At 41.5% G+C, this 27,447-nt stretch overlaps 1 protein-coding gene across 1 annotated transcript; it reads left to right on the forward strand.

The window, feature by feature from the left end:
• The first annotated feature begins 1,640 nt into the window (after nucleotides 1–1,640).
• LOC124152457 (circularly permutated Ras protein 1-like) lies at nucleotides 1,641–26,823 on the forward strand. The gene is made up of 16 exons (XM_046525398.2): nucleotides 1,641–1,767; nucleotides 5,917–6,015; nucleotides 7,345–7,530; nucleotides 8,267–8,449; nucleotides 8,860–9,088; nucleotides 10,410–10,701; nucleotides 11,246–11,454; nucleotides 15,784–15,862; nucleotides 16,286–16,489; nucleotides 16,724–16,913; nucleotides 18,360–18,605; nucleotides 19,406–19,522; nucleotides 21,261–21,356; nucleotides 22,624–22,715; nucleotides 24,471–24,594; nucleotides 25,900–26,823. The coding sequence occupies exons 2-16, from the start codon at nucleotides 5,917–5,919 to the stop codon at nucleotides 26,059–26,061; spliced, it is 2,508 nt and encodes an 835-aa protein (XP_046381354.2). The 5' UTR covers nucleotides 1,641–1,767; the 3' UTR covers nucleotides 26,062–26,823.
• Nucleotides 26,824–27,447: the final 624 nt, after the last annotated feature.

Here is a 27,447-nt window from a genome sequence, read left to right on the forward strand (position 1 = left end):
CGGCAGTGTGTAGCGTCAGGTAAGTATATAAACACTGCATTTAATCAGAAATGCTCATATTCGAAACCTCAAGCTGCACGTTCAGTTACAAATTCAATTTCGCGCGGTTAAATCTACAGGTAACCTAGCTCTACACTGAAAACACAGTATGTTTATCTCCTCATTAACTCGGTTATTTCTAACGGTATAAAAATACCTATTTTTATTTGGTGGAATTTAACAGTACGGCTACTTCGATTGTTTAATATCTTCTGAGTTACGAAGACAGACACTAAGATATAAAACAGTAAAACAAATTTGATCTCCTGCTGGACACAAAAGGAGATAATTGCTTTCAATATCATTTCAAATCGTGTTTCATGAGAATTCTTCAGTTTTTGGTAACAGAGGGGACATTTAATTCTCAAGTGGTCCTATCACACTGGGTAGCCTAGTGGTTAAAGTGTTCGTTCAATTCACCGAAGACCCGTGTTTGAGTCCTCCTATTGGCACAATGTGTGAAGCACATTTCTGTCCCTCGTGGTGATAATGCTGGAATATTGCTTAAAGCGGCGTAAAACCGTACTCACTCACTTAGTCAATCACTAACAGCGTGGCGTCAGTTCGTCTCATTGCTTGGCATGTTCACTGTTCAAAACACAAGTTAGGGGATTCCCCTTGAGCCTCCCGTGAAATATACCCACGCAGTAAACATTGCGCAGTTGTGACAGTCTGTAATATTTTGTCGGTAGCACACGAGGAAATGTTTAGCTTGTATCCACACAAAAGAATTGACTGAATGGCAACAGTAGCAAGCATGTGAACAAGCCCCGTTGTTCGGCATGTGTTTATCCTGATTCATGATAATTCCGTTTTGTGTAAACTCTTTGAGATCTATGCCAGTGGCGTGTTATTTAAATTGGTGTCTGTCACGTCAGGGACTGGTCATGTATTATAGGGGTGAGTTAAGCGGTGAGATTGGTCTTTGGACTGTATAACATTTTGCTGAACCTCCATTTTATTAACACCCCTCCACCCGCTAATTTCATCGTCCCCCTCCCTAAAATAAATTACCAGTCCCTAAGTTCTAACTGCGAAATGTTTGACACCGGTGTGAGCCAGTTCTAGAAACTCTGGATGACGAACAATCTACGGCAGCTGGCAATGTCACCCATCACCCAGTACAAACATACCCGCCGCCGTTACCCCCAAACAGTATTCCCAACCCTCAAATGTAACCCCAATCTCAGTAAAATCAGATCTTAGTTCTCGCTACCGTTAAACAAAGCGATAACTAAGATCTGATTTAAATGAGATTGCCCCGACCCTCACACGAATCCCACTTTCAGTTGTCCCCGACCCCGCCATATTTGCAACCCGTTGAAAATCTGTAAAATGCACCGTTGTCTCAGAATGATTTTGAGAAAACGGCTATTCACATCCACAATACATTTTAATGGCTTAATATTGTTGTACAATAATTAATTCTTTGTACGGTTTCAAAATGTGTACTACATCTGTTTCAGGATAGTTGCTTTCGGTTCGTAGTAGTTCTACTACACACGCTTGCACAATTTCAACCGGATCCGCGTTAGCTGACCACGTGGAAGTGTTATTGAATCTATTTATAGCAACTGATTCAGTCTAGCCAATCAAATTGCTAGGCTAAATATAACAGATGACGTTCAATATATAAACGCGACGAACAACTCGACAGAAAGAGGATTTTGCCGATCTGTCAAACGAGAAACACACCTGAGTTGGAAGGAAGACATTCACAGTAATAAGGTATGTTGGCTCTGCAAGTGTGCATCGTTCAAATAATCAACTGTCATCGCTTCACAGTGACTGACACACAATATTATGTACATGTGTTGAGGCCGAACTTCGGCCTCGTCTGCGAGTTTGTTTATCATTAGTTACATGGTCCTGTGCTTAGGAACAAAAAGCGGATATATATGTGTCTACGACGGGCACTTGTATAGATCGCTAAGTATGATGTGAACTGGGGCAATGCGAATTTATGCTTAATTCAGTAACATATACTGTTGGAAGACAACCGCATGTCTTTAGACTCAAGTGCGCGTTCCTATAACGACGTAAGGTGAGACGTCGATCTGGCCTGTGTTGAGCTTCGATCGCTCTCGACCCACGCGAAACACTGCCGGGTTGTTGTGAAATCACTGATTATCTATTGACGGTAGATTGTACTAGATACTATTACCCATCGCGCTATACATTACGCATTCATGAATTTATTATCAGGAATAAGCAACGTTATATTGTTGATTTGCCATGTTATGGGAGTATTGACGAACCCACTATTATGTCGTACTGCCCTAGGCCTACCGCATGCCTTAACTAATGCCATAACTACTGTACGCATGAATGGACAGACATTCCCGACATGGGTGTTGTCCATACTTATGTACAGATTTGTAAAGTGAAATCTTTATGCTTACTGGTCACCCTGGTAAAAGATGACAATATGGGAGAATAGATTGGGGTGTATATGGAGTTTGGGTAGGGTGAGGTAGGGTGCAGGCTAAGATGGGTAGATGGTTGAGGAGGCTAAGGTGGGTAGTTGGTGCAGGAGACTAAGATGGGTAGTTGGTGGGGGAGGCTAAGATGGGAAGTTGGTGGAGGAGGCTAAGATGGGAAGTTGGTGGAGGAGGCTAAGATGGGAAGTTGGTGGAGGAGGCTAAGATGGGTAGTTGGTGGAGGAGGCTAAGATGGGAAGTTGGTGGAGGAGGCTAAGATGGGTAGTTGGTGGATGAGGCTAAGATGGGTAGTTGGTGGAGGAGGCTAAGATGGGTAGTTGGTGGAGGAGGCTATGATGGGTAGTTGGTGGATGAGGCTAAGATGGGAAGTTGGTGGAGGAGGCTAAGATGGGTAGTTGGTGGGGGAGGCTAAGATGGGTAGTTGGTGGATGAGGCTAAGATGGGAAGTTGGTGGAGGAGGCTAAGATGGGTAGTTGGTGGATGAGGCTAAGATGGGTAGTTGGTGGGGGGGCTAAGATGGGAAGTTGGTGGAGGAGGCTAAGATGGGAAGTTGGTGGAGGAGGCTAAGATGGGTAGTTGGTGGGGGAGGCTAAGATGGGAAGTTGGTGGAGGAGGCTAAGATGGGTAGTTGGTGGATGAGGCTAAGATGGGTAGTTGGTGGGGGGGCTAAGATGGGTAGTTGGTGGGGGAGGCTAAGATAGGTAGTTGGTAGAGGAGGCTAAGATGGGAAGTTGGTGCATGAGGCTAAGATGGGTAGATGGTTGAGGAGGCTAAGATGGGAAGTTGGTGGAGGAGGCTAAGATCGGTCATTGGTAGAGGAGGCTAAGATGTGTAGTTGGTGAAGGAAGCTAAGATGAGTAGTTGGTAGAGGAGGCTAAGATGGGAAGTTGGTGCAGGAGGCTAAGATGGGTGATTGGTAGAGTAGGCTAAGATGGGTTGTTGGTGGAGGAGGCAAATATGGGTAGTTGGTGGATGAGGCTAAGATGGGTAGATGGTGGGGGAGGCTAAGATGGGTAGATTGTGGAGGAGGCAAATATGGGTAGTTGGTGGATGAGGCAAATATGGGTAGTTGGTGGATGAGGCAAATATGGGTAGTTGGTGGAGGAGGCTAAGATGGATAGTTGGTTGAGGAGGCTAAGATGGGCAGTTGGTGGAAGAGGCTAAGATGAGTAGTTGGTGGATGAGCTTAAGATGGATAGTTGGTGGATGAGGCTAAAATGGGTAGTTGGTGGGGGGGCTAAGATGGGTAGTTGGTGGGGGAGGCTAAGATGGGTAGTTGGTGGAGGTGGCTAAGGTCGGAAGTTGGTGGATGAGGCTAAGATGGGTAGTTGGTGGGGGAGGCTAAGATTGGAAGTTGGTGTGGTAGGCTAAGATGGGTAGTTGGTGGAGGAGGCTAAGATTGGTAGTTGGTGGGGGAGGCTAAGATGGGTAGTTGGTGGAGGAGGCTAAGATGGGTATTTGGTGGAGGAAGCTAAGATGGGTAGTTGGTGGGGGAGGCTAAGATGGGTAGTTGGTTTGCAGACGAGGATAAGATGGGTAGTTGCTGGAGGAGGCTAAGATTGGTAGTTGGTTGGGGAGGCTAAGATGGGTAGTTGGTAGAAGAAGATAAGATGAGTAGTTGGTAGAGGAGGCTACGATTGATAGTTGATGGGGGAGGCTAAGATTGGAAGTTTGTAGAGGAGGCTAAGATGGGTAGTTGGTTTGCAGAGGAGGCTAAGATGGGTAGTTGGTGGAGGAGGCTAAGATGGGATGTTTTTAGGGAGGCTAAGATGGGTAGTCGGTGGATGAGGCTAAGATGGGTAGTTGGTGGATGAGGCTAAGATGGGATGTTTTTAGGGAGGCTAAGATGGGTAGTTGGTTTGCAAAGTAGGATAAGATGGGTAGTTGGTTTGCAGAGGAGGCTAAGATGGGTAGTTGGTGGAGGAGGCTAAGATGGGATGTTTTTAGGGAGGCTAAGATGGGTAGTCGGTGGATGAGGCTAAGATGGGTAGTTGGTGGATGAGGCTAAGATGGGTAGTTGGTGGATGAGGCTAAGATGGGTAGTTGGTGGATGAGGCTAAGATGGATAGTTGGTGGAGGAGGCTAAGATGGGTAGTTGGTGGATGAGGCTAAGATGGGTAGTTGGTTTGCAGACGAGGATGAGATGGGTAGTAGCTGGAGGAGGCTAAGATTGGTAGTTGGTGGGGTAGGCTAAGATGGGTAGTTGGTAGAAGAGGATAAGATGTGTAGTTGGTAGAGGAGGCTACGGTTGATAGTTGGTTGGGGAGGCTAAGATGGGAAGTTTGTAGAGGAGGCTAAGATGGGTAGTTGGTTTGCAAAGAAGGATAAGATGGGTAGTTGGTTTGCAGAGGAGGCTAAGATGGGTAGTTGGGGGATGAGGCTAAGATGGGTAGTTGGTGGATGAGGCTAAGATGGGTAGTTGGTGGATGAGGCTAAGGTGGGTAGTTGGTAGATGAAGCTAAGATTGGTAGTTGGTGGAGGAGGCTAAGATGGGTAGTTGGTGGGGGAGGCTAAGATGGGTAGTTGGTGGATGAGGCTTAGATGGGTAGTTGGTGGATGAGGCTAAGATGGGTAGTTGGTGGATGAGGCTTAGATGGGTAGTTGGTGGATGAGGCTAAGATGGATAGTTGGTGGAGGAGGCTAAGATGGTTTGTTGCTGGAGGAGGCTAAGATTGGTAGTTGGTGGGGTAGGCTAAGATGGGTAGTTGGTAGAAGAGGATAAGATGCGTAGTTGGTAGAGGAGGCTACGATTGATAGTTGGTGGGGGAGGCTAAGATGGGAAGTTTGTAGAGGAGGCTAAGATGGGTAGTTGGTTTGCAGAGGAGGCTAAGATGGGTAGTTGGTGGAGGAGGCTTAGGTGGGTAGTTGGTTTGCAGAGGAGGCTAAGATCGGTAGTTGGTGGAGGAGGCTTAGGTGGGTAGTTGGTTTTCAGAGGAGGCTAAGATGGGTAGTTGGTTTGCAGAGGAGGCTTAGATGGGTAGTTGGTTTGCAGAGGAGGCTAAGGTGGGTAGTTGTTTTGCAGAGGAGGCTAAGATGGGTAGTTAGTTTGCAGAGGAGGCTAAGATGGGTAGTTGGTTTGCAAACCCGGGTACTTTTACCGCTAGGCTATCCCACCACCCCTTAACACTTTTAATCTCTTATATTGTTTGTCACCAAACAGGCATGACATTTCTTGGAATATCAATGATACAATTTATTTGTTTGTAAAATCTTTGTTTTGCCAGCCATTTGAGGCACAATCTCATTAAAATCAAATCTAAGTTCTCGCTATCGCTAAAGCGAGAACTTAGATTCTGATTTTAATGAGATTGTTTGAGGCATGGATGGGGATTCAGTGGCTGTAAGAGGATTAGACAAGTCAAGCCCTTGAAACAATATACTTGTGTGTAATTAGTATTTGGCAATAGCAATATTAAAATGTTTTTATTGATTACAGATGGATTTCGGTAGCAATTTTGTATATGTTGGAGATGACGAGGAAGAAGTCGTCTACTCTGACCCATCATCAGATGAGGAGACCGATAAGGATGAGATGGTGAGACAGCCATGACAGATGAGAGATAAATACACAAATTGATAACAAAATTTGTATTAATTAACATGTCCCTGAATTAAAAATCCAAACGAAATTATATTAATAAATTTGCTTTAATAATACTATGACGGGTATACTAATGACTTTGGTTGATTGTTTCAAGAAGAAACATCCAAATTTCAACTTTTTCTTTTCTCAAAATGTTATGTACCGGTAGGCATAAAAAATGAAATATAAAAAAGATAAATGTGGGTGAGAGTTTTTACGATAATTTTTCAACTGGTTTAAATATGATAAATAATATATTTATATTGATAGCGGCAGAAAATGAGTTTTTGTTTTTTTAACATTTTACTTCATTCTGGTCGGTGGAATATAAACCCAACTGCTTTTTTTTCACATTTCATGTTTTTTGGAGCCAATGGATTTGTAAACAAAGTTCAAGGATAAGTGTGGCCTAACAGTGATTAGGCATTCATGGTACATTTTGGGTGTCATGGCAACTGCTGCCTTGGCCCTGGAAAATTGATGGGGTGTTGGAGGAGATACCCTAGAATCTCTTATTGGACATTTTTGGAAAACTGTTTTGTTTATGAAGTCTGAATTTAAGCTGTTTGCTTTTTCTTTGCTACTCTAGAATTATACCTGATATACTTGTGAACACATAGTATTGATGTCGGCATGTTTTTTTTATTTGTTTGCATTTATTTAGAATTTGATCTTTTAAATTGCAGTGGTCAAATACAACAATGTAGATTCATTGTCTGAAACTTGTGAGATCTTTAAATGATTTAACAAATCTGATTTTCAATATGGCTGCCACAAAAGATAAATCAATTCTGATTGCTTCAGGAATGTATTCTAGACATCCTAGACAATGCAAGAAAGAAATACAGTACAAGATAGGAAATACAAAACAAGATAGGAAATACAATACAAGATAGGAATACAGTACAAAATAGGAAATACAATACAAGATAGGAAATACAATACAAGATAGGAAATACAATACAAGATAGGAAATACAATACAAGATAGGAATACAATACAAAATAGGAAATACAATACAAGATAGGAAATACAATACAAGATAGGAAATACAATACAAGATAGGAAATACAATACAAAAAAGGAAATAAGATACAAGAAAATAAATACAATACAAGAAAAGAAATATTTTACACGGGACAATCGGGTATACATGAAAAACGAACTTTTGGCCATTATCTTTACATAATCTTAACCAAAAGGAACCTGCGGAGACTGCCAATGTTGTGTTCAACATGGCAGACACAAATCCTGTCACTACAGTTAGTATCTTTGTTTCAGGAATGTATGCTGGACATCCTCGACACGGCCGGGCAGGAAGAGTACTCCGCAATGCGAGATCTGTACACTCGGTCAGCTCAGGGCTTCATCATTGTGTACGACATCACGAACAGGGAGTCCTTCGAGGAAGCAACGGCCATGTTTACTTTCCTGGAAACAAGTAAACAGGGAGAAAAAATACATGCTGTGGGTATAATATTTTATTTTCGAGTAAATGAGTAAATGTGTTTCACTGGGAACAATATTACAGTTATATCATAATAGAAAATAATCCCACCTGAACCAGACAAAAGACGGTGTTTCATGGCACCAGCAGTGATCATATTTGCAGTGGTCAGTACCATGACACAGTCATCAAGGAAAGAGATTTGTGTACATTAATATGGTTCATTTCACATTGAAGGGCGGTGGCCTAAGCTTGTGGTATAAGTGTTCATTTGGCACTCCAAAGACTGACAGGGTTCAATTCCCCACATGGTTATTATGAGTGAAGCCAGATTCTAATGTCTCCCGTTGTGATATTGCTGGAGGAATGGTAAAACTGGCATCAAAATCAACACTTTCACTTAGGAACCGATCATTTAGTACAGGGAGTCAGATCAATGTACTGAAAATAATTACCCTTCCCAAATGCTTGTCATATTTTTGGACGACCCTCCCCATGTCCTTGTACATTATTTTCATGACCCTCTCCGAAAAGACAAAACGCAAAAGCACTCAATATTTAATTATAAACTGTCCATTTTCATCACTCTCCGCAAATATGTGTATTAATTTTTATGACCCTCCCCTTAATTTTTGGTGGCCCTCCCTGACTCCCTGGCCCACCCCCCCCTACAATAGATGACCAGTCCCTTACCAGACTCTGCTATCAAATAAGAGGTGTATGTATGTTTTCAATTTATTTTTTTATATTATACAGGTTCTTTGCGGTAACAAGTCTGATCTGGATGCCCAGCGAGTTGTTTCCACAGCGGAGGGTAACGATCTGGCCACCAAGAAGAACGTGCCCTTCAAGGAGACATCGGCCAAAACAGGGGAAAACGTCACTGAAGCCATTGAAGCGTTACTCAGGACAATCCCACGTCAAGGCATTGAATACAAGGTACAGAGAGGCTATTCATGCACAGAAGAGAAATGAAATCATATTTAGTGAAACCTGAACAGGTTCAGGATTTAGTCAGGACTTACAAAAGATTGGTTAATCAAGGAATTGTTTTTGGTGTTCTGGTGTCAGGTGTCAAAGACCATATATTGGTATATGGTTTCTGCTGGTATACCGGTATATGTTTTCAAATATAGGCCACACCCGATAACAGAATAAATGTCCTGATTGGCAGATAAAAGTATGAGTGGGGCTTCTTGTGATGTGTTCTTCCGAGTGATGGCACAGATTTCACTCTGTTGTCTAAATTATTTTGTGTGTTCCTGATTCAAAAAGCAGTCTGTGAAGTGAACATTTTAATTTCCATTAGTTACGCCCCTGTTTAATGTCATTCCACTTTAACATTGCAGCTAGCTACCCTGGGAACAGGTGGGGTGGGCAAGTCGTCTGTCACCTTGCGTCTAGTGCAAGACACGTTTGTAGAAAACTATGATCCCACCATAGAAGACTCCTACAGGAAGATGATCAACGTCCAAGGTCTTCCCAAGATGGAGGCCAAAAAAAGGAAAAAGAAGTCCGCAGCAGCAGTACCAGCACAGGCATCTGGTGGACTACAACAAAGCGCTACCTCATACGGGGGTATGTCTCATTATCTCCAATGTATTTCAAATAATTGCAATAATTGTGTTACCGATTACAGATTTTGTAAGAATTTCAATAAATTTGTCAGGATTACAGGACTATAACCATGTCAGTCTGGAAACAAGGATCACCGTTATTTCACTGAAGATATGATCCCAGAGAATGTGAGAAGAAAGCTTTCAACATTGGGTCTAACTTTTAGGACTGGCATGGCAAAAGAGAAAAAAAAATTACCCTTAAATGACTGATGAATAAGTTTTAAGGGACTGGTCATTTATTATAGGGGTGGGAAAAGGTGGGATTGGTCTTCGGACTATAGCATACTTTGCCAATGGCCTCCATTTTATGTAACATTTTGTCAGTTTTGAGATATTTTGATTGCTTATTCAAGTATATACTGAACAAAAATTGTTAGGATCCTGAATACTTTGGGGGATATTTTTAAGAAATGTGGTTGCTCAGTCTTCACTACAAAAAAATTCCCCAAAAATATTCATTATCCCTTAGTTTGTTTGTTCAGTAATGTTTCAGGAGCTATCAGTTTAATCTTCCAAACAGCTGTAAATAATATCACTTGAAAACCCATTAAGCAGGGATTTATCTAGACTTGCTTCCAGGCCCATATCAGCCCCAAGTCTACCGTAAATGTCGGAAAAAATCCCAAATATGAATTAAGCATTTCCCACTTTGTTATGTGCTTTGTAAGGAGACTTTCACTGATAACAGGACCAACATAGAGAAATAGGCATTGATGCTTGGGTTTAACATCATTCAATTTCATCCAATGTTAAATTTACTGTTACAATGCCTCAGAGTTTAGGAAAATATAAGAACTTAAAATAATCCCATTTAGAAAGAAATAACACTTTTTCCAAATTTGCCTAGCAAGGGCACACTCCTCCCACAAAACAAAATTATTGTCAAAAATTATTTTTCTCATTTGTGTCCCACCAGGAGAAAATGTACCTTATGGGTGCTAAGATACAATTGGGCTGTGATGTCATAAAGACAGTTTGATGGGAACTTGCTTCAGTGAAGATCGCCATCATTTCTTATTTTTCTCTTGTTAGTTTGTAATGTTATAAAAACATTATTACAAAACCTTTCAGCAACCATAAGTTGGCAATTGAGTGTTACTGTCATGTGTCTCTGTAATACATAATGAATTGAAGCTTGTGAATTTGATTTTGTCTTCAGATGATGCTGTAGTTTTAAAATTAATGAAAAGTAAAAATGTGATGTTTCACCCATAAGGTCACATTTGCTGTTTAATGTCAGTCAGTACATCAAGGTTTCTTATGAAGTTATTTCCTTTCAGTCAAGAAGAAGGGTGGCGTCATGTCCAGCCTGAAGAGAGTATTTAGTGGAAGAAGAAAAGAGAAATACAGCCCTCCAAATTCCTCTCCCCTTCCACCTCCCCCTCCCCCTGGACCTAGGACCCCCATCAAGACAAAGAAGATAGATGGCAATGTGGTGCACATCCCCCTGGGTACACTGGCCGATGATCCACAACTTGTGACCGGGGATCCAGTTCGGTGCAGGAAGTGTGACGCCGTTCTGTGCCAGACATCAAGCCTCATAGACAATGGAGCTACAAGGCAGTGGACCTGGTTAGTGCCAAACTACTTTTTAATTGGCTGGTTTTTCACCAATCATAAAATATATTATGAAAGCAACAAGTGACACCACTATAAGTGACATCACTTACACTATAGTTTATAAGGCACTGAGAATTGTATCATGCATTGGTGGAGAATTGATAAATTATTCTCAATAAGATCGTTTCTCAGCTATGTGGTCAGTGCCAATGTTTTAATTGACATATTTATAATATTTTTTTCGGATGGAAAAGTAAGCCTCATTGCTACAGCATTGATATTTGTTTGTTGTTTAACACCACACAATATTCCAGCTATATGACGGCAGTCTGGACCAGACAATCCAGTGATTGACACCATAAGCATCGATCCACGCATTTGGGTTCCGATGACATGCATCAACCAAGTCAGTTGACCACCTGATCCCATTAGTCACCTCTTACGGCAAGCATGGGTTGCTGAAAATTTATTCTACCCCAGATCTTCACGGTGCACAGCATTGTAATATGCATTGAGTGACATGAGGTGTGACATTGAATTGTGTTCTACCTTTCAGCGAGTATTGCGGGAAAGAGAACAAAGAACTAGACGTGACCTCGGAGGAGATACCCAGAGAGTTGATGTTTGACTACATGTTGAGTCCTGCAACAGAGAAAGAGGAGGCGGCGGCTGAGGTTGTCCAGAAGGTCACGCCAGGAATAATTGTCTACTGCATGGACATCAGCGGCTCAATGGATGCCAAGGCAGATGTCCCAGAACTACAAGGTTAGACACTCAGAACTTCAGATGCAGTGTTTGACATTAGGCGTAGTGTGGGACAACTTCCAGATGCAGTGTGTGACATTAGGCTCAGTGTAACAGAACTTCCAGATGCAGTGTGTGACATTAGGCTTAGTGTAACAGAACTTCCAGATGCAGTGTGTGACATTAGGCTTAGTGTCACAGAACTTCCAGATGCAGTGTGTGACATTAGGCTTAGTGTCACAGAACTTCCAGATGCAGTGTGTGACATTAGGCTTAGTGCAACAGAACTTCCAGATGCAGTGTGTGACATTAGACTTAGTGTGACAGAACTTCCAGATGCAGTGTGTGACATTAGACTTAGTGTGACAGAACTTCCAGATGCAGTGTGTGACATTAGGCTTAGTGCAACAGAACTTCCAGATGCAGTGTGTGACATTAGGCTTAGCGTGACAGAACTTCCAGATGCACTTTGTGACATTAGGCTTAGTGCAACAGAACTTACAGATGCAGTGTGTGACATTAGGTTTAGTGCAACAGAACTTCCAGATGCAGTGTGTGACATTAGGCTTAGTGCAACAGAACTTCCAGATGCAGTGTGTGACATTAGGCTTAGTGTGACAGAACTTCCAGATGCAGTGTGTGACATTAGGCTTAGTGTAACAGAACTTCCAGATGCAGTGTGTGACATTAGACTTAGTGTAACAGAACTTCCAGATGCAGTGTGTGACATTAGACTTAGTGTCACAGAACTTCCAGATGCAGTGTGTGACATTAGGCTTAGTGTAACAGAACTTCCAGATGCAGTGTGTGACATTAGACTTAGTGTCACTTAACTTCCAGATGCAGTGTGTGACATTAGGCTCAGTGTAACAGAACTTCCAGATGCAGTGTGTGACATTAGGCTTAGCGTGACAGAACTTCCAGATACAGTGTGTGACATTAGGCTCAGTGTAACAGAACTTCCAGATGCAGTGTGTGACATTAGGCTAAGCGTGACAGAACTTCCAGATGCAGTGTGTGACATTTGGCTTAGTGTAACAGAACTTCAGATGCAGTGTGTGACATTAGGCTTAGTGTGACAGAACTTCCAGATGCAGTGTGTGACATTAGGCTTAGTGCAACAGAACTTCCAGATGCAGTGTGTGATATTAGGCTTAGTGCAACAGAACTTCCAGATGCAGTGTGTGACATTAGGCTTAGTGTGACAGAACTTCCAGATGCAGTGTGTGACATTAGGCTTAGTGCAACAGAACTTCCAGATGCAGTGTGGGACATTAGGCTTAGTGTGACAGAACTTCCAGATGCAGTGTGTGACATTAGGCTTTGTGCAACAGAACTTCCAGATGCAGTGTGTGACATTAGGCTTAGTGTGACAGAACTTCCAGATGCAGTGTGTGACATTAGGCTTAGTGTAACACAACTTCCAGATGCAGTGTGTGACATTAGGCTTAGTGTAACAGAACTTCCAGATGCAGTGTGTGACATTAGACTTAGTGTGACAGAACTTCCAGATGCAGTGTGTGACATTAGGCTTAGTGCAACAGAACTTACAGATGCAGTGTGTGACATTAGGCTTTGTGTGGGAACTTCCAGATGCAGTGTGTGACATTAGGCTTAGTGTCACAGAACTTCCAGATGCAGTGTGTGACATTAGGCTTAGTGTAACAGAACTTCCAGATGCAGTGTGTGACATTAGGCTTAGTGTGACAGAACTTCGCGATGCAGTGTGTGACATTAGGCTTAGTGCAACAGAACTTCCAGATGCAGTGTGTGACATTAGGCTTAGTGTGACAGAACTTCCAGATGCAGTGTGTGACATTAGGCTTAGTGCAACAGAACTTCCAGATGCAGTGTGTGACATTAGACTTAGTGTGACAGAACTTCCAGATGCAGTGTGTGACATTAGGCTTAGTGTGACAGAACTTACAGATGCAGTGTGTGACATTAGGCTTTGTGTGGGAACTTCCAGATGCAGTGTGTGACATTAGGCTTAGTGTCACAGAACTTCCAGATGCAGTGTGTGACATTAGGCTTAGTGCAACAGAACTTACAGATGCAGTGTGTGACATTAGGCTTAGTGCAACAGAACTTCCAGATGCAGTGTGTGATATTAGGCTTAGTGTGACAGAACTTCCAGATGCAGTGTGTGACATTAGGCTTAGTGCAACAGAACTTACAGATGCAGTGTGTGACATTAGGCCTTGTGTGGGAACTTCCAGATGCAGTGTGTGACATTAGGCTTAGTGTCACAGAACTTCCAGATGCAGTGTGTGACATTAGGCTTTGTGCAACAGAACTTACAGATGCAGTGTGTGACATTAGGCTTAGTGCAACAGAACTTACAGATGCAGTGTGTGACATTAGGCTTAGTGTCACAGAACTTCCAGATGCAGTGTGTGACATTAGGCTTTGTGCAACAGAACTTACAGATGCAGTGTGTGACATTAGGCTTAGTGCAACAGAACTTCCAGATGCAGTGTGTGACATTAGGCTTAGCGTGACAGAACTTCCAGATGCAGTGTGTGACATTAGGCTTTGTGTCACAGAACTTCCAGATGCAGTGTGTGACATTAGGCTCAGTGTAACAGAACTTCCAGATGCAGTGTGTGACATTAGGCTTAGCGTGACAGAACTTACAGATGCAGTGTGTGACATTAGGCTCAGTGTAACAGAACTTCCAGATGCAGTGTGTGACATTAGGCTTAGTGTAACAGAACTTCCAGATGCAGTGTGTGACATTAGGCTTAGTGTGACAGAACTTCCAGATGCAGTGTGTGACATTAGGCTTAGTGTGACACATTTTCCAGATGCAGTGTGTGACATTAGGCTTAGTGTAACAGAACTTCCAGATGCAGTGTGTGACATTAGGCTTAGTGCAACAGAACTTACAGATGCAGTGTGTGACATTAGGCTTAGCGTGACAGAACTTCCAGATGCAGTGTGTGATATTAGGCTTAGTGCAACAGAACTTCCAGATGCAGTGTGTGACATTAGGCTTAGTGTAACAGAACTTCCAGATGCAGTGTGTGACATTAGGCTTAGCGTGACAGAACTTCCAGATGCAGTGTGTGACATTAGGCTTAGTGTAACAGAACTTCCAGATGCAGTGTGTGACATAAGACTTAGCGTGACACAGCTTCCAGATGCAGTGTGTGACATTAGGCTTAGTGTGACACAACTTCCAGATGCAGTGTGTGACATTAGGCTTAGTGCAACAGAACTTCCAGATGCAGTGTGTGACATTAGGCTTAGTGCAACAGAACTTACAGATGCAGTGTGTGACATTAGGCTTAGTGTCACAGAACTTCCAGATGCAGTGTGTGACATTAGGCTTAGTGCAACAGAACTTACAGATGCAGTGTGTGACATTAGGCTTAGCGTGACAGAACTTCCAGATGCAGTGTGTGATATTAGGCTTAGTGCAACAGAACTTCCAGATGCAGTGTGTGACATTAGGCTTAGTGCAACAGAACTTACAGATGCAGTGTGTGACATTAGGCTTAGCGTGACAGAACTTCCAGATGCAGTGTGTGACATTAGGCTTAGTGTAACAGAACTTCCAGATGCAGTGTGTGACATTAGGCTTAGCGTGACAGAACTTCCAGATGCAGTGTGTGACATTAGGCTTAGTGCAACACAACTTCCAGATGCAGTGTGTGACATTAGGCTTAGTGTTACAGAACTTCCAGATGCAGTGTGTGACATTAGACTTAGTGTTACAGAACTTCCAGATGCAGTGTGTGACATAAGACTTAGCGTGACACAACTTCCAGATGCAGTGTGTGACATTAGGCTTAGTGTAACAGAACTTCCAGATGCAGTGTGTGACAATAGGCTTAGTGTAACAGAACTTTCAGATGCAGTGTGTGACATTAGGCTTAGTGTGACAGAACTTCCAGATGCAGTGTGTGATATTAGGCTTAGTGTGACAGAACTTACAGATGCAGTGTGTGACATTAGGCTTAGTGTTACAGAACTTCCAGATGCAGTGTGTGACATTAGACTAAGTGTGACAGAACTTCAAGATGCAGTGTGTGACATTAGATTTAGTGTTACAGAACTTCCAGATGCAGTGTGTGACATAAGACTTAGCGTGACACAACTTCCAGATGCAGTGTGTGACATTAGGCTTAGTGTAACAGAACTTCCAGATGCAGTGTGTGACATTAGGCTTAGCGAGACAGAACTTCCAGATGCAGTGTGTGACATTAGGCTTAGTGCAACAGAACTTCCAGATGCAGTGTGTGACATTAGCAGAAGATGCAAAATGAATGTAGCTCTTGGATTTGAGAACTGAACAGTTGTAAAGGAAGATTTTCAATTGTTCATGATCCTTTGTGTCTGTTATAGCGGCATGGAAGCAGGCTCGGAGTGGGGAGACGCTGGAGGCTAAGTCGAGGCTGGAGTGTATCAAGGAGGCTGTGATGAGGTACACAGTAGATTTCACTGGAATGAAATAGCAATTTTGTTTCAAATTAATATGGTATTTATCACAGAATGAATAATAAATGCAGCATCTTTGCATTTTGTCCGATAACTTCTTATTGATTGATATGTAAAAGTTGGTATCTTCATAAATGGCATAGACACAAGGTAAATGTAAACTTTACCACAGGTTAGGTATTTATCTTAGATAAATACAGGTTTTCATCACTAAATACATGTACATATTGTACCATGAATTTGATAATTACTTGATTCTGATTGGTCAGTCACAGGTATCAAATCACAACATCTCCTAAATGAACTGTATTAATATGATTATGCATATAATAGTTTAAGCTAATGTGAATATTAGTTGTCTTTACCAACGAGCATGGATGTATGATGGCAAACTCTTGTCGTGTTACAGACAGGTGGAGCTGCTGAAACTGGAACAGCCGGAAAAACAAGTGATGCTCGTCCTCTTTGACTCAGAAGTCGAGATCGTAGGTGATGGGACGGGACAACCTAAAACAGTCACTGGAGTTAACATGAACAACTTTGATGCACTCATCAAGAACGGGAAAAAACTAGCAGATAAAAATGAGATTAAACCTCTGCGACTTTCTCATGAGTAAGTGAATGCCTTGGGAACAGTTTCAGAACGTGTCATATATTAATTAAAGCTATTAATTTTAATTTATTAATTGGAACTGTTAAAATGTTTGATTTTTTTCTATGTATTTAAGACAATTTATGTCAATATGTTTTCTGTAATAATTCAAAATGAATAGTCGAGATTTCTTAAAATTGTCTGTGATATGAAATAGTATTGCTTGTATAATACAAAATTGAAACAATTTTCCAGTGGTTTGATGGGGAAGGTGGCAGACTTGCACACGCGAGGCTGTACAGCACTTGGCCCTGCACTGGCAACATGTGCTGGATTTGTGAGTGAAGTGCCTTCATCAGAGATTGTGCTGTGTACTGACGGGGCTCCAAACTCCGGCATTGGCTCCATGACTGGCGGTGCCCATGACTCTGAATTCTACACAAAGGTAAGCTGTGATTCTGCTGCAATAAATACTGTAAATCTGGAAATGATGTGTCTCCAAATTAACATGTCTGCTGACCCCTACCAAAAATGCAGCTCAATATCCTCCCCCCCCCACCCCCCATCCCCAATGGAATGATACTGATCCTTACCTTATCAAATCAAAAAGCAAATAGCATCGCTTATTTACACTGAGTAGATCACTTCCGTAAAAACAATAAACAATGTTTTCCTTAAAACAACACACAGTTAATATGTTTACTTGGTTGACTGGCATTAAGGAGTGAGTGAGTGAGTGAGTTTGGTTTTACGCTACTTTTAGCAATATTCCAGCAATATCACGGCTTCGGGTCTTTGGCGTGACGAGCGAAAGCTTTAACCACTAGGCTACCCGACCGCCCCTGGTATTAAGGACGTTCAAAGGCAATAAAATAATTGAACCAACAACAGTTCACCATTTGGTATGCGGAATTGTCAACAAGCTTGACACGAGTGGGTGGATAACTCACTGGATGCCCTCTGTGTAATACCTATTCTTTGAATGACATTGTTATGTACTTGTTACAACTGCTGCTCAATCAACCATGTTTGTATATATTCAAGTTGGTATTTCCGCTATCCAAAGTGTGCAGTGAGGCCGTCTTATTGTTGATAGTAATTTCGAGACATAAATGCGAAGTTTCATTAATGCAAGCAAAGACCACTTGCATTTTTCGCATTTAATTCATGCTCGCGTTAATTTCAAGATTTACAGTAATTAGGTCAGATTTTCAATCTTTTTCAGACCTGTTACTCCATTATGATACCTTTCTGCATGAAGATCTGATGAACTTTCTAATCAGTTAATCAGTGTTCTCGGTATGCAAATCAGATTACAGACAAGCATGTCCGATTTCTGTATCTTCAATATGAATATAATAGAGGAAATACAAATTTGAAAATGTGCTTCTATGCTATTACATTGTCGTGGATATTTTACATCCCCTGTCGTTTCTGAGCGCCATGGCATCTACACCTAAGGGGCGAAGGGGTAGCCTAGTGGGTAAAGCGTTCGCTCGTCACCCTGAAGACCCGGGTTCGATTCCCCACATGGGTACAATGTGTGAAGCCCATTTCTGGTGTCCCCCGCCGTGATATTGCTGGAATATTGCTAAAAGCGGCGCAAAACCATACTCACTCACTCACTCATCCTGTTTCAAGCAGGTGTATCATATTTACCAGAATAAGTGCAGTTGAGGTGTAATTCTTTATTTATCTTTTTATCATCCATTGAGTATTCTTCATGATTAAGTTCACCCTTTCAGTTTCTGATGCACATTCAGTTTTAAGAATATTTATGTTCAACAATGCAGACTAAATGTGTCATGTTCGATGGATTTGGCGTGAGCATGATAAGGAAATCTAATTACCTGTTATTGTTTCAAAAATATACATTTCTATGTAATTCCAGATCGGCAACTATGCTCGTTCGAAGAACATCGTCATCAACATCATGGCAGTGGAGGGAGAGGCTGTCGGGATGCAGCATGTCAGTGCATGTGCACTGGCTTCAGGCGGCACCGTCAACGTCCTTAACCCCATGGAGATTGTCCGGGAGCTGCGCCTCATCTGGCAGAACAAGATCGTGGCTTCATCAGTTCATGTTACCTTCTTGCTGCATCCATCCCTTGTGTTTGTTGAAGAAGGTTATCCAAAGGTAATCATACTTTGAATCTTTTATGTTTTGGAGAGTGTTTAATTGTCTCAGCACACTGTTGTTCTTCTGTTTTTTTGTTCCTCTGCTTGAGGGGGAACGGGTGGCCCAGTCGTCTAAGGCGCCGCGATTCGCTGTGCAGAGTTGCGTCCCTTGGGAACGCCAGAAACCTATGATTGTGGGTTCGAATCCCGGTTCGCCCCGATTATGTTTCTAGGTTTGTCAGCACCATACCCGTACTCGTGGGTTTCACCGACATGGTAAACGTCCGAGACCTGCATCACTTCGGGCTTTCCTCCAACATTAAGTTGACACGCCGTGATATAACTGGAATACTGTTAAAAGCGGTGTTAAACCCAACTCACTCACTCACTCACTCACTCACTCACTCACTCACTCACTCACTCACTCACTCACTCACTCACTCACTCACTCCTCCTCTGCTTGAAATCATCTGCTTGACTTCAGATAGAAACTTGACATTTTTACACAGATACATGTTACCCCTTTCTGTGTTTCATTACTGTATGGTGTTCCTTGACCCATGCTTGCCGTAAAAGGCGACTATGCTTGTTGTAAGAGGCAACTAACGGGATCGGATCGTCAGGCTCGCTGACTTGGTTGATGCATGTCATCGTATCCTGATTGCGTGGATCGATGCTCATGATGTAAATCTCTAGATTGTCTGGTCAAGATTCGATTATTTACAGACCGCCGACATATAGCTGGAATATTGCTGAGTGCGGCGTTAAACAAACAAACAAACAAAAACATTACGGTACAGTATGTCTTCTCTGTTCCAGGACTGCAGCAGGTTGGTGAAGGAGGTGGGCAACGCCCTGAAGGACACAGACCTCACATTTAACTTCAAACTCAAAGATCCGGACACCATCCCAGAAATTGATGAAATCCCTTTCCAGGTACTGTCCTTGATTCATTCATCCCAAATCTTTCAGATGGGGATGCCAAAGCTGAAAACCCCAACGTCCCGAGGGAAGGGAGATAACTGACTGTAAAAGTCCAGTTTCCTCCCTTACCAAACTTTTCTGGGCTCGATCATAGCGCCACCAGTGGCCATTAATGTAATGTCCCTTCTATGTCCCTCCTGTTGACGACTAAGACTCATCCTCTCATATCACTTGCATTTACTTTAAACAAAATGGCGGCGACCAGCCAAGACTATCTGATCGATAATCCAAGTCTATATTGTGATAAAACGGGTCTTACTTCGGGTTCATCAAATCACTTGAGCATCGTGATTAAAAACATGAAAAGATTTGGAAACTATCTCTTGACACCAAATTGATGCTACACACCCTTTGCAAATCCTGCAGTCGACCAAAATCTGCATGGCATTTTACGAACCTGATGTTGATTCGTTAGTTCAGCCAATAGATAACTCCATAATTCCAGGCTAGTTCGGCAAGAGTTGAAACTGGAATTTAATGGTCAGTTAACTCTCTTGCCTCAGGAAGAAAAGTGAAAACCAAAGTTTCCCATGCTTTTTGGACAAAAAATGTGATGTGTGCATGTTTATATATACCTTGGACAACTCTCAGTTTGTCATATAAGCTGGTTCATATTTGCTCATGATATCCACCACTGCTTTGTCAGGACCAGGATTGATCACTATGAAGGTTGCCATGGTGATTGTGGGACATGATTAACCAAAGCCCAAATACTCAAATAGCATGTTGTTATGGCCGTCGGGACTCCAGTCTGGATCAGAACTGGGATGTGAGATAGTCCATGTAGTGTGACGATGATGAGGAAGATATATCATTCTCATATTAAGAAAAGAATTGAAGTTCTAGAATGTCTCATTAACCATACTGAACTTGACTACAATAATATTTGTTTGTTTGTTTTGTGTGTTTTTTGTTTAATGCTGCACTCAGCAATATTCCAGTCTGGACCAGACAATCCAATGACTGACATCATGAGCATCGATCCACACAATTGGGATCGATGACATGCATCAACCAAGTCAGAGAGCCTGACCATCCGATCCCGTTTGTCGCCTCTTACGACAAGCATAGTTGCCTCTTACGGCAAGCATGGGTTGCTGAAAATTTAATCTACCCCGGATCTTCACGGTGCACAGCATTGTAATATGCATTGAGTGACATGAGGTGTGACATTGAATTGTGTTCTACCTTTCAGCGAGTATTGCGGGAAAGAGAACAAAGAACTAGACGTGACCTAGCATAGTCGTCTTTTACGGCAAGGACCACAATAATAAAAAGTAGAAAGAATCACTGAATTCAAGCATTTTATTCTCAATGTCCACTTCAAAATGCTATTGTAGTGCTGAGGTTTTTTTTGATGCTGGCATCCTGGGGTTATCTGCCTGGACAAGGACCTCTTGACTTTCATTCACAAAGTAATACACTGCTATTGATGAAGACAGTCAAAAACTATATATTCCTTTCTGTGAAGGGGGCGGTCGGGTGGCCTAGTGGTTTAAGCGTTCACTCGTCACGCAGAAGACCCCGGTTTGATTCCTGACATGGGTACAATGTGTGAAGCCCATTTCTGGTGTCCCCCGCCGTGATATTGCTGGACTATTGTTAAAAGCGTCGTAAAACCATACTCACTCGCTCGCCTTTCTGTGAAGATGTATCCAGATTTGATGAATGACACATTTCTCTGTTCTAGGTTCAGATCGCCTACACTCGCAAGAACGGCATGAAGTGTCTCCGTGTCATGTGCAAGAGTCACAAGTTCACCAAGGACAGGAAGGTCATGGAGGAGGTAACACATGACATCTGTTTGAAGAACTCATGCAATTTATTTACAAACAGTGTGCAATTACATACTGCTCCCATCGAGCAAGAGGGCGTCTGGTAGCTAAGTGTTTGAAGGTTCCAGTCATGCATGTTACCATATTCCTGGAATAAGGCTTAAAAAAATAAAAGAATTTGTGCTCAGGCAATGACTATTGAAATTATAGTGTGGGTGGGAAGTGTTTTTTTCGCTTGTTCAAACTAGTATATGACCAAATGTACAGTGTACCATCAACCTGGGAAAGGGCCTCTCTACATAAACAAGCATACAAACTCCTATTGCCGCCATTACCATAACACAAGATGCTCAGTAAACCAGTGTGCATGTCAAGGGAATAACTGCGCGCTATATTGGATCGCATTGTTTTCAAATGTAAGGGTTTTAAAAATATAAACGAAACGTGCCGCAGACTTAATGAGGATGTATGCATGCCTGAGAACCAAGACTATTTTATTTTAGCCTAATATGTGGCATAAAACAATACTCGCTCACTCATCCATCGGGGGAGGTCGGGTAGCCTGGTGGTTAAAGCGTTCGCTCGTCACGCCGAAGACCCGGGTTCGATTCCTGACATGGGTACAATGTGAAAAGCCCATTTCTGGTTTCCCCCGCCGTGATATTGCTGGAATATTGCTAAAAGCGGCGTAAACCCATACTCACTCACTCATCCATTAAGGTAAATAGGGAAAATTTATTAACTAAATTTATAACTAGAAATGGTCATTATAATCTTCAGATAATTATTAAATTAATACAAGATATTTTTTAAACTTTCAATTGAAAAATTAAATGAACTTTTTATCAGATTTGGAAAACAAATTAAAAAAACTTATCAGTGCCTGATGTTAACATGGCTAAAGGAGATCAGCTTGAGAATAATAAATCTAGTGCTAGGCTTCCAATGGGAGACTTGTTCAGAAAATCAAGGATAGATATTCTGGAAATGGTAGATGTAGTTAGGAGAGATTGTGAGATTTGTTACTTGCATGACAAGTTATCACCCATGAAAGTAACATATTTTCTTTCTACAGTAAACGTTTATAACAAACATGCTTATAACGAACCAACAGATATAACAAACTTATGTTATTGTAATTTTCTGTAAATATGCTGTACATATGCTTATAACGACCTAAGGTTATAACGAACTAATGTTAGTTGTCCCTTTGAGTTCGTTAAAGCCATAGTTTACTGTAATTCTAAAGATGGTCACGTCCTTTATCTTTGTTATCAGAACATCAATGTGGCAGTCGTGGGATTGGCCACGATGCAGAAGACGGCTGAGATGGCAAAGAACAGAGCCCCTCGTGAGGCTAGGGCACAACTGTAAGTAGCTTCAGAATAGAAAACTATTTACTTAACTATTGTGTGGTAGTTAGGCATTGTGTTCCAATGGTTTCCAACCAAACATGTTTTTTGTTTATTTTGTGTGTGTGTGTGGGGGCATTGTCCAACGCTGCACTCAGAAGTTTTCCAGCTATATGATGGCAGTCTGTAAATAATCGAATCCGGAGCAGACTATCCAGTGATTGATATCATGAGCATCGATCCACGCAAGTGGGATATGATGACATGCATCAACCAAGTCAGTGAGCCTGACGACCCAATCCAGTCAGTTGCCTCTTGCGACAAGCATGGGTTGCTGAAGACAAATTCTAACCCGGATCTTCAAGGGTCCCAAACATGGTGTTGGACTGTGTGATCTACTATGTTGCCGGGGCGGTTGGGTAGCCTAGTGGTTAAAGCGTTTGCTCGTCACGCCGAAGACCCGGCTTCGATTCCCGACATGGGTACAATGTGTGAAGCCCATTTCTGGTGTCCCCCGCCGTGATATTGCTGGAATATTGCTAAAAGCGGCGTAAAATCAAACTCACTCACTCACTAATATATTGCCGAAAAAGAATTTGTTCCATCATTGCAAATCCTAGTATTATTTCTGTGTTCCAAATGATTTAAAATGGTAAATTCAACTTCATTTGCCTAACCTATAATCACCTGGATATCTTTGCAAATACAGTGGTAGAAATAAAAGTGGGTCCAGGGTACTTGACATTAAGAATCCCCTAAGACTGGGGTAATGACAAGATCACAACAGACCTACAAGATTTTTATGGTGCTTTACATTTGCCATCAGCATACATTATTCATCCTCACTGCAATCACTGCCTCCGTGGTCTAGTAGTAGAGCATCTGCCCGGAGAGCGGAAGTTCGGGGGTTCTTTCGAAGCCACAGCATCCCAAAAGATGCTAAAAGATGATACTTGTTGTTACCCTGTCTGGTACTCGGCATTAAGGGGCTAAAACAAGGACTGGCTCAGAGTCAGTATACTGTGTCTGAGTGAGGTATTCATGTTAAACTGTGGCATGGTATCTCAGCGGACTAGCAGTTTAAAATTGGCATTAATCCAGACCAGTACAAGCAGCCTCACATACGTACATACACGTCGCAATATAAGTGCAATAATCATGAACGCGATGTTAAACTCCATCACTTTACCTCAATGTAATATCAGTGTAGTTTGATGGGTGACCCGGTTATCTACGTTACCGGAATTGACTGTGCAGGGCTGCATCCCTCAGACGTGCTATAAACCTGTGTTTAAGGATTCAATCGTTTCACGCTAATTATGATTCTTGGTTTGTCAGTTTGTTTGTTTGTTGTTTAATGCCGCACACCTCAATATTCCAGCCATATGACGGCAGTCTGTAAGTAATCGAGTCCAGTGACTGACATCATGAACATCGATCCACGCAATTGGGATCAATGACATGCATGAACCAAGTCAGTGAGTCTGACCACCCGATTCCGTTAGTCGTCTCTTATGACAAGCATAGTCGCCTTTTACGGCAAGCATGGGTTGCTGAAGACCTATTCTATCCCGGATCTTCATGGGTCCTTGGTTTGTCAGCTTCATACTGGTATATGTAGGTGTCAATATAGTAGTGAGTGTAAGTGTAAGACCTGCATCACTTCGGATAGACCTCCATCATCAAGCTGTCATGCTGTGATACAACTGAAGTAGTCTTCAAAGTAGTGGTAAATCCAACTCATTATTTAATTGTAGTTTTACTTTTATTCAGATTGGCAACCAAGAATATGATGAAGAGAGGTGCAAAGACAGTGGAACAACGTGAAGAACAATTTGCATTTTTTAATGAATGCGAAGAACTTGAAACAGACATTTCCTCCAACTTAAAAGACTGGGTAAGTAATAAAGAATAATGAATAACTTATTAGGGGGACAGCATTTCATTGAAACATTATCATCACTCTTGGCACACGTGGCCTCCAAGCTTACAGTTGTCAAGGTCAAGGTCAACTTGTAAAGGTCAAGGTCAAGGTCACTAGAATGCAATTGGACTATTATTGAAGATTAAGTTGACAAAATTGGATTGAAATACTTCATTTAAAATATATAACATCATATGTTGGTATTACTTTATTTGTGAAAGCGTCATTATGTAGAAACTGAAAAAATGTTTTTCATTGATTTGAGGCTGCTATTTATCCAAACATTACTGCTTTGTAGTTTTCATATGCCATATACAAAAAGGCTAGAATCACATTTGTTCTGTTTGGAGATACCATTTCTTAAGTGCAGTCAATTTATTCTAATGCTATTGTTTGCATATATTTAACAGATACTAATTATTGAAATTATAAATATAAATTGTAATAAAGCAAAGAAAAACAGATCGTATCTTGAGTGAAAAGAACAGCAACTTCACATGATAATATTTCAGATCTTTGGTATTAAAAAATCTCAGTTAAAATATATCATTATGTGTTGTATCTTATCGGAGTGTAGTATGGTTTTAGCTGGTTTAGCAGTCATTTGTATCATTGAATGAAGGTGAACTTCTGTCCCACTGGTATTCTGTTGCCATAGAAACAATTTAAGACCATATGCTTCCGAATACAGTTTTGGGTTTTTACAAAATCTTATTAGAAATCACGATAACTTTATGAAAAGCACAAACATTGACCATTACTACCTTTTGCCAAGTAGTATTTTCAAATTTCATCTTTTGTCCTATATTATCTTATCTTTATTGTCTATATATATCTTATATATTTTATATTGTATATAAATATTGTATATATTGAAGGATGTCTCCGAATGCCTTTCCAAACTTCACGTTTGACCATTTTAGACAAAACGCAGTGCAAACGTTTCTTTTTTCACCACCATAGTTTTTGTAATATTTCCCTAGTAGTTTGTTTCAGGTCAAGTCTGAACTGTTTCATTTTCTCTTCATCCCAAATAAACACCTCATACTTGACCATGTGTTCACTAATGTTGTAATCATAATATACTGCTCCAGACAAATGTGGACCAGTGGTTAAAGCAATCGCTCAGCTTGTCGAAAACCTGAGTTCGATTCCCCTCAATGAGTGAGGCCCATTTCTAGTGTCTCCCACCATAATTTTGCTGGAATATTGCCAAAAAGGGGTGTAAGTCACTCACTCACTCCAGTCACATGTAATGAAGTCCTCCTATTCTTTCAGGAACTTGGTACAGCAAGTGATTCATCCCACAGAATTGCTCACAGGTCACACCAGGCCAATATGGATAGGTTCCACGGAGCAAAGAAGAAAGCTGCTGTAGTCCAGCAGCGACAAGTCAGTGACAAAAATAATTATGACTCGTACTTGAATTACAAATGTTAAACTTCATCATCGTCAGCCTGCATGACTGCATATTGAGACCAGGAGTGCCCCTGGAGGAAACCGACACTATGGAATCTTTCCTTCTGTTGAACACTCGAGCTATATCTCTGCCGTGTTGTCAGAATAGGATTCTAGACCTGTGCACTATTCCGATGTTGTTATGTGATGCTATGTATGTGTTATAGATGCATCTGTGCATGCTGATTCGACAATATTTACTCATTGTAAGTAACAAGACATGCCATGTAATATTTGTATCACAAATGTAAACAGCTATGTACGTCTTCATGTCTTTACCAGGTATGTTTACTTATAGCTGATGGCCCTATTAGGCAATATGTTGTTATACAAGTTGCTAACGTTGATGGGGAGGTGGGGTAGCCTAGTTGTTAAAGCGTTCACTCGTCATGTCTAAGGCCCGGGTTCAATTCCGCGATGGGTACAATGTGTGAAGCCCATTTCTGGTGTCCCCCGCTCTGATATTGCTGGAATATTGGTAAAAGCAACGTAAAAGCCATACTCACCCACTTCCTGCTGCTGTTGATGGAATTAGTGAGACTATGTCCAGTGATATTATATTGTTTTTGTAAGATGTGTATTTTACAGACTATTCCCAGTTTACTTGTGACCCGTGAAGCTCCGGGGTAGAATAGGTCTTCAGCAACCCTTGCTTGTTGTGGCGACAATGCTTGTCGGCGACTATCACGATCGGGTGGTCAGGCTAGCTGACTTGGTTGATACATGTATCCCAATTTCATGGATTGATGCTCATGATGTCAATCACTGGATTGTCTGGCCCAGACTTGATTATTTACAGACCACCGTCATGTAGCTGGAATATCGCTGAGTGCAGGGTTAAACAACAAATTAATAGAAATAAAAATATAGTTTACTTGTTCCCTTTATATTTGTTCTGTTTTACATGTATTTAAGGAATAATGTTTTTATGCCCTATGCTCACCTTTTCATGAACACCTGGGGTCATCACTATTTGATGGTGATTCTTGAAGTATGATTTAGTCGGAATCACACAGTGGATTGATTTCTTGTTAATGGAAATGTTTTTTGTCGCTTTTTATTCATTGAAATCTGTTTACTCATGTTTATATCACAGTATCTTGTACACAAGTGCCATCTGCTATGTTCGCATTTTTTGTTAGGTTTTGTTTTGATACATTTTATTGACCTAATGTTTTAGTGTTTTATATGTAACACAGGAATATGAAACACAAATAAAATTGTTTTTCGTTGTGACTTGTGCCATCATTTCTCATACGACTCGTATCTTTGATCTCGAAGAATGTTATTGAGGCTGAAGGGGTCGTTATCGGCACAGGTATTACAGAAATGTATCCCAGGTATGTTTCTCTATATAGGAATGTACCC

Source organism: Haliotis rufescens, unplaced genomic scaffold, assembly GCF_023055435.1.
Source record: "Haliotis rufescens isolate VD_foot unplaced genomic scaffold, xgHalRufe1.0.p SCAF_74, whole genome shotgun sequence".
NCBI lineage: Eukaryota > Metazoa > Mollusca > Gastropoda > Lepetellida > Haliotidae > Haliotis > Haliotis rufescens.

Bases quoted from the DNA above. Each gene is read 5' to 3' on its own strand.
- LOC124152457 (XM_046525398.2), top strand. From the start codon at position 5,917: ATGGATTTCGGTAGCAATTTTGTATATGTTGGAGATGACGAGGAAGAA. The intron at 8,450-8,859 runs GTACAGAGAGGC...TTAACATTGCAG, and splicing joins GTCAAGGCATTGAATACAAG to CTAGCTACCCTGGGAACAGG. The intron at 11,455-15,783 runs GTTAGACACTCA...TGTCTGTTATAG, and splicing joins AGATGTCCCAGAACTACAAG to CGGCATGGAAGCAGGCTCGG.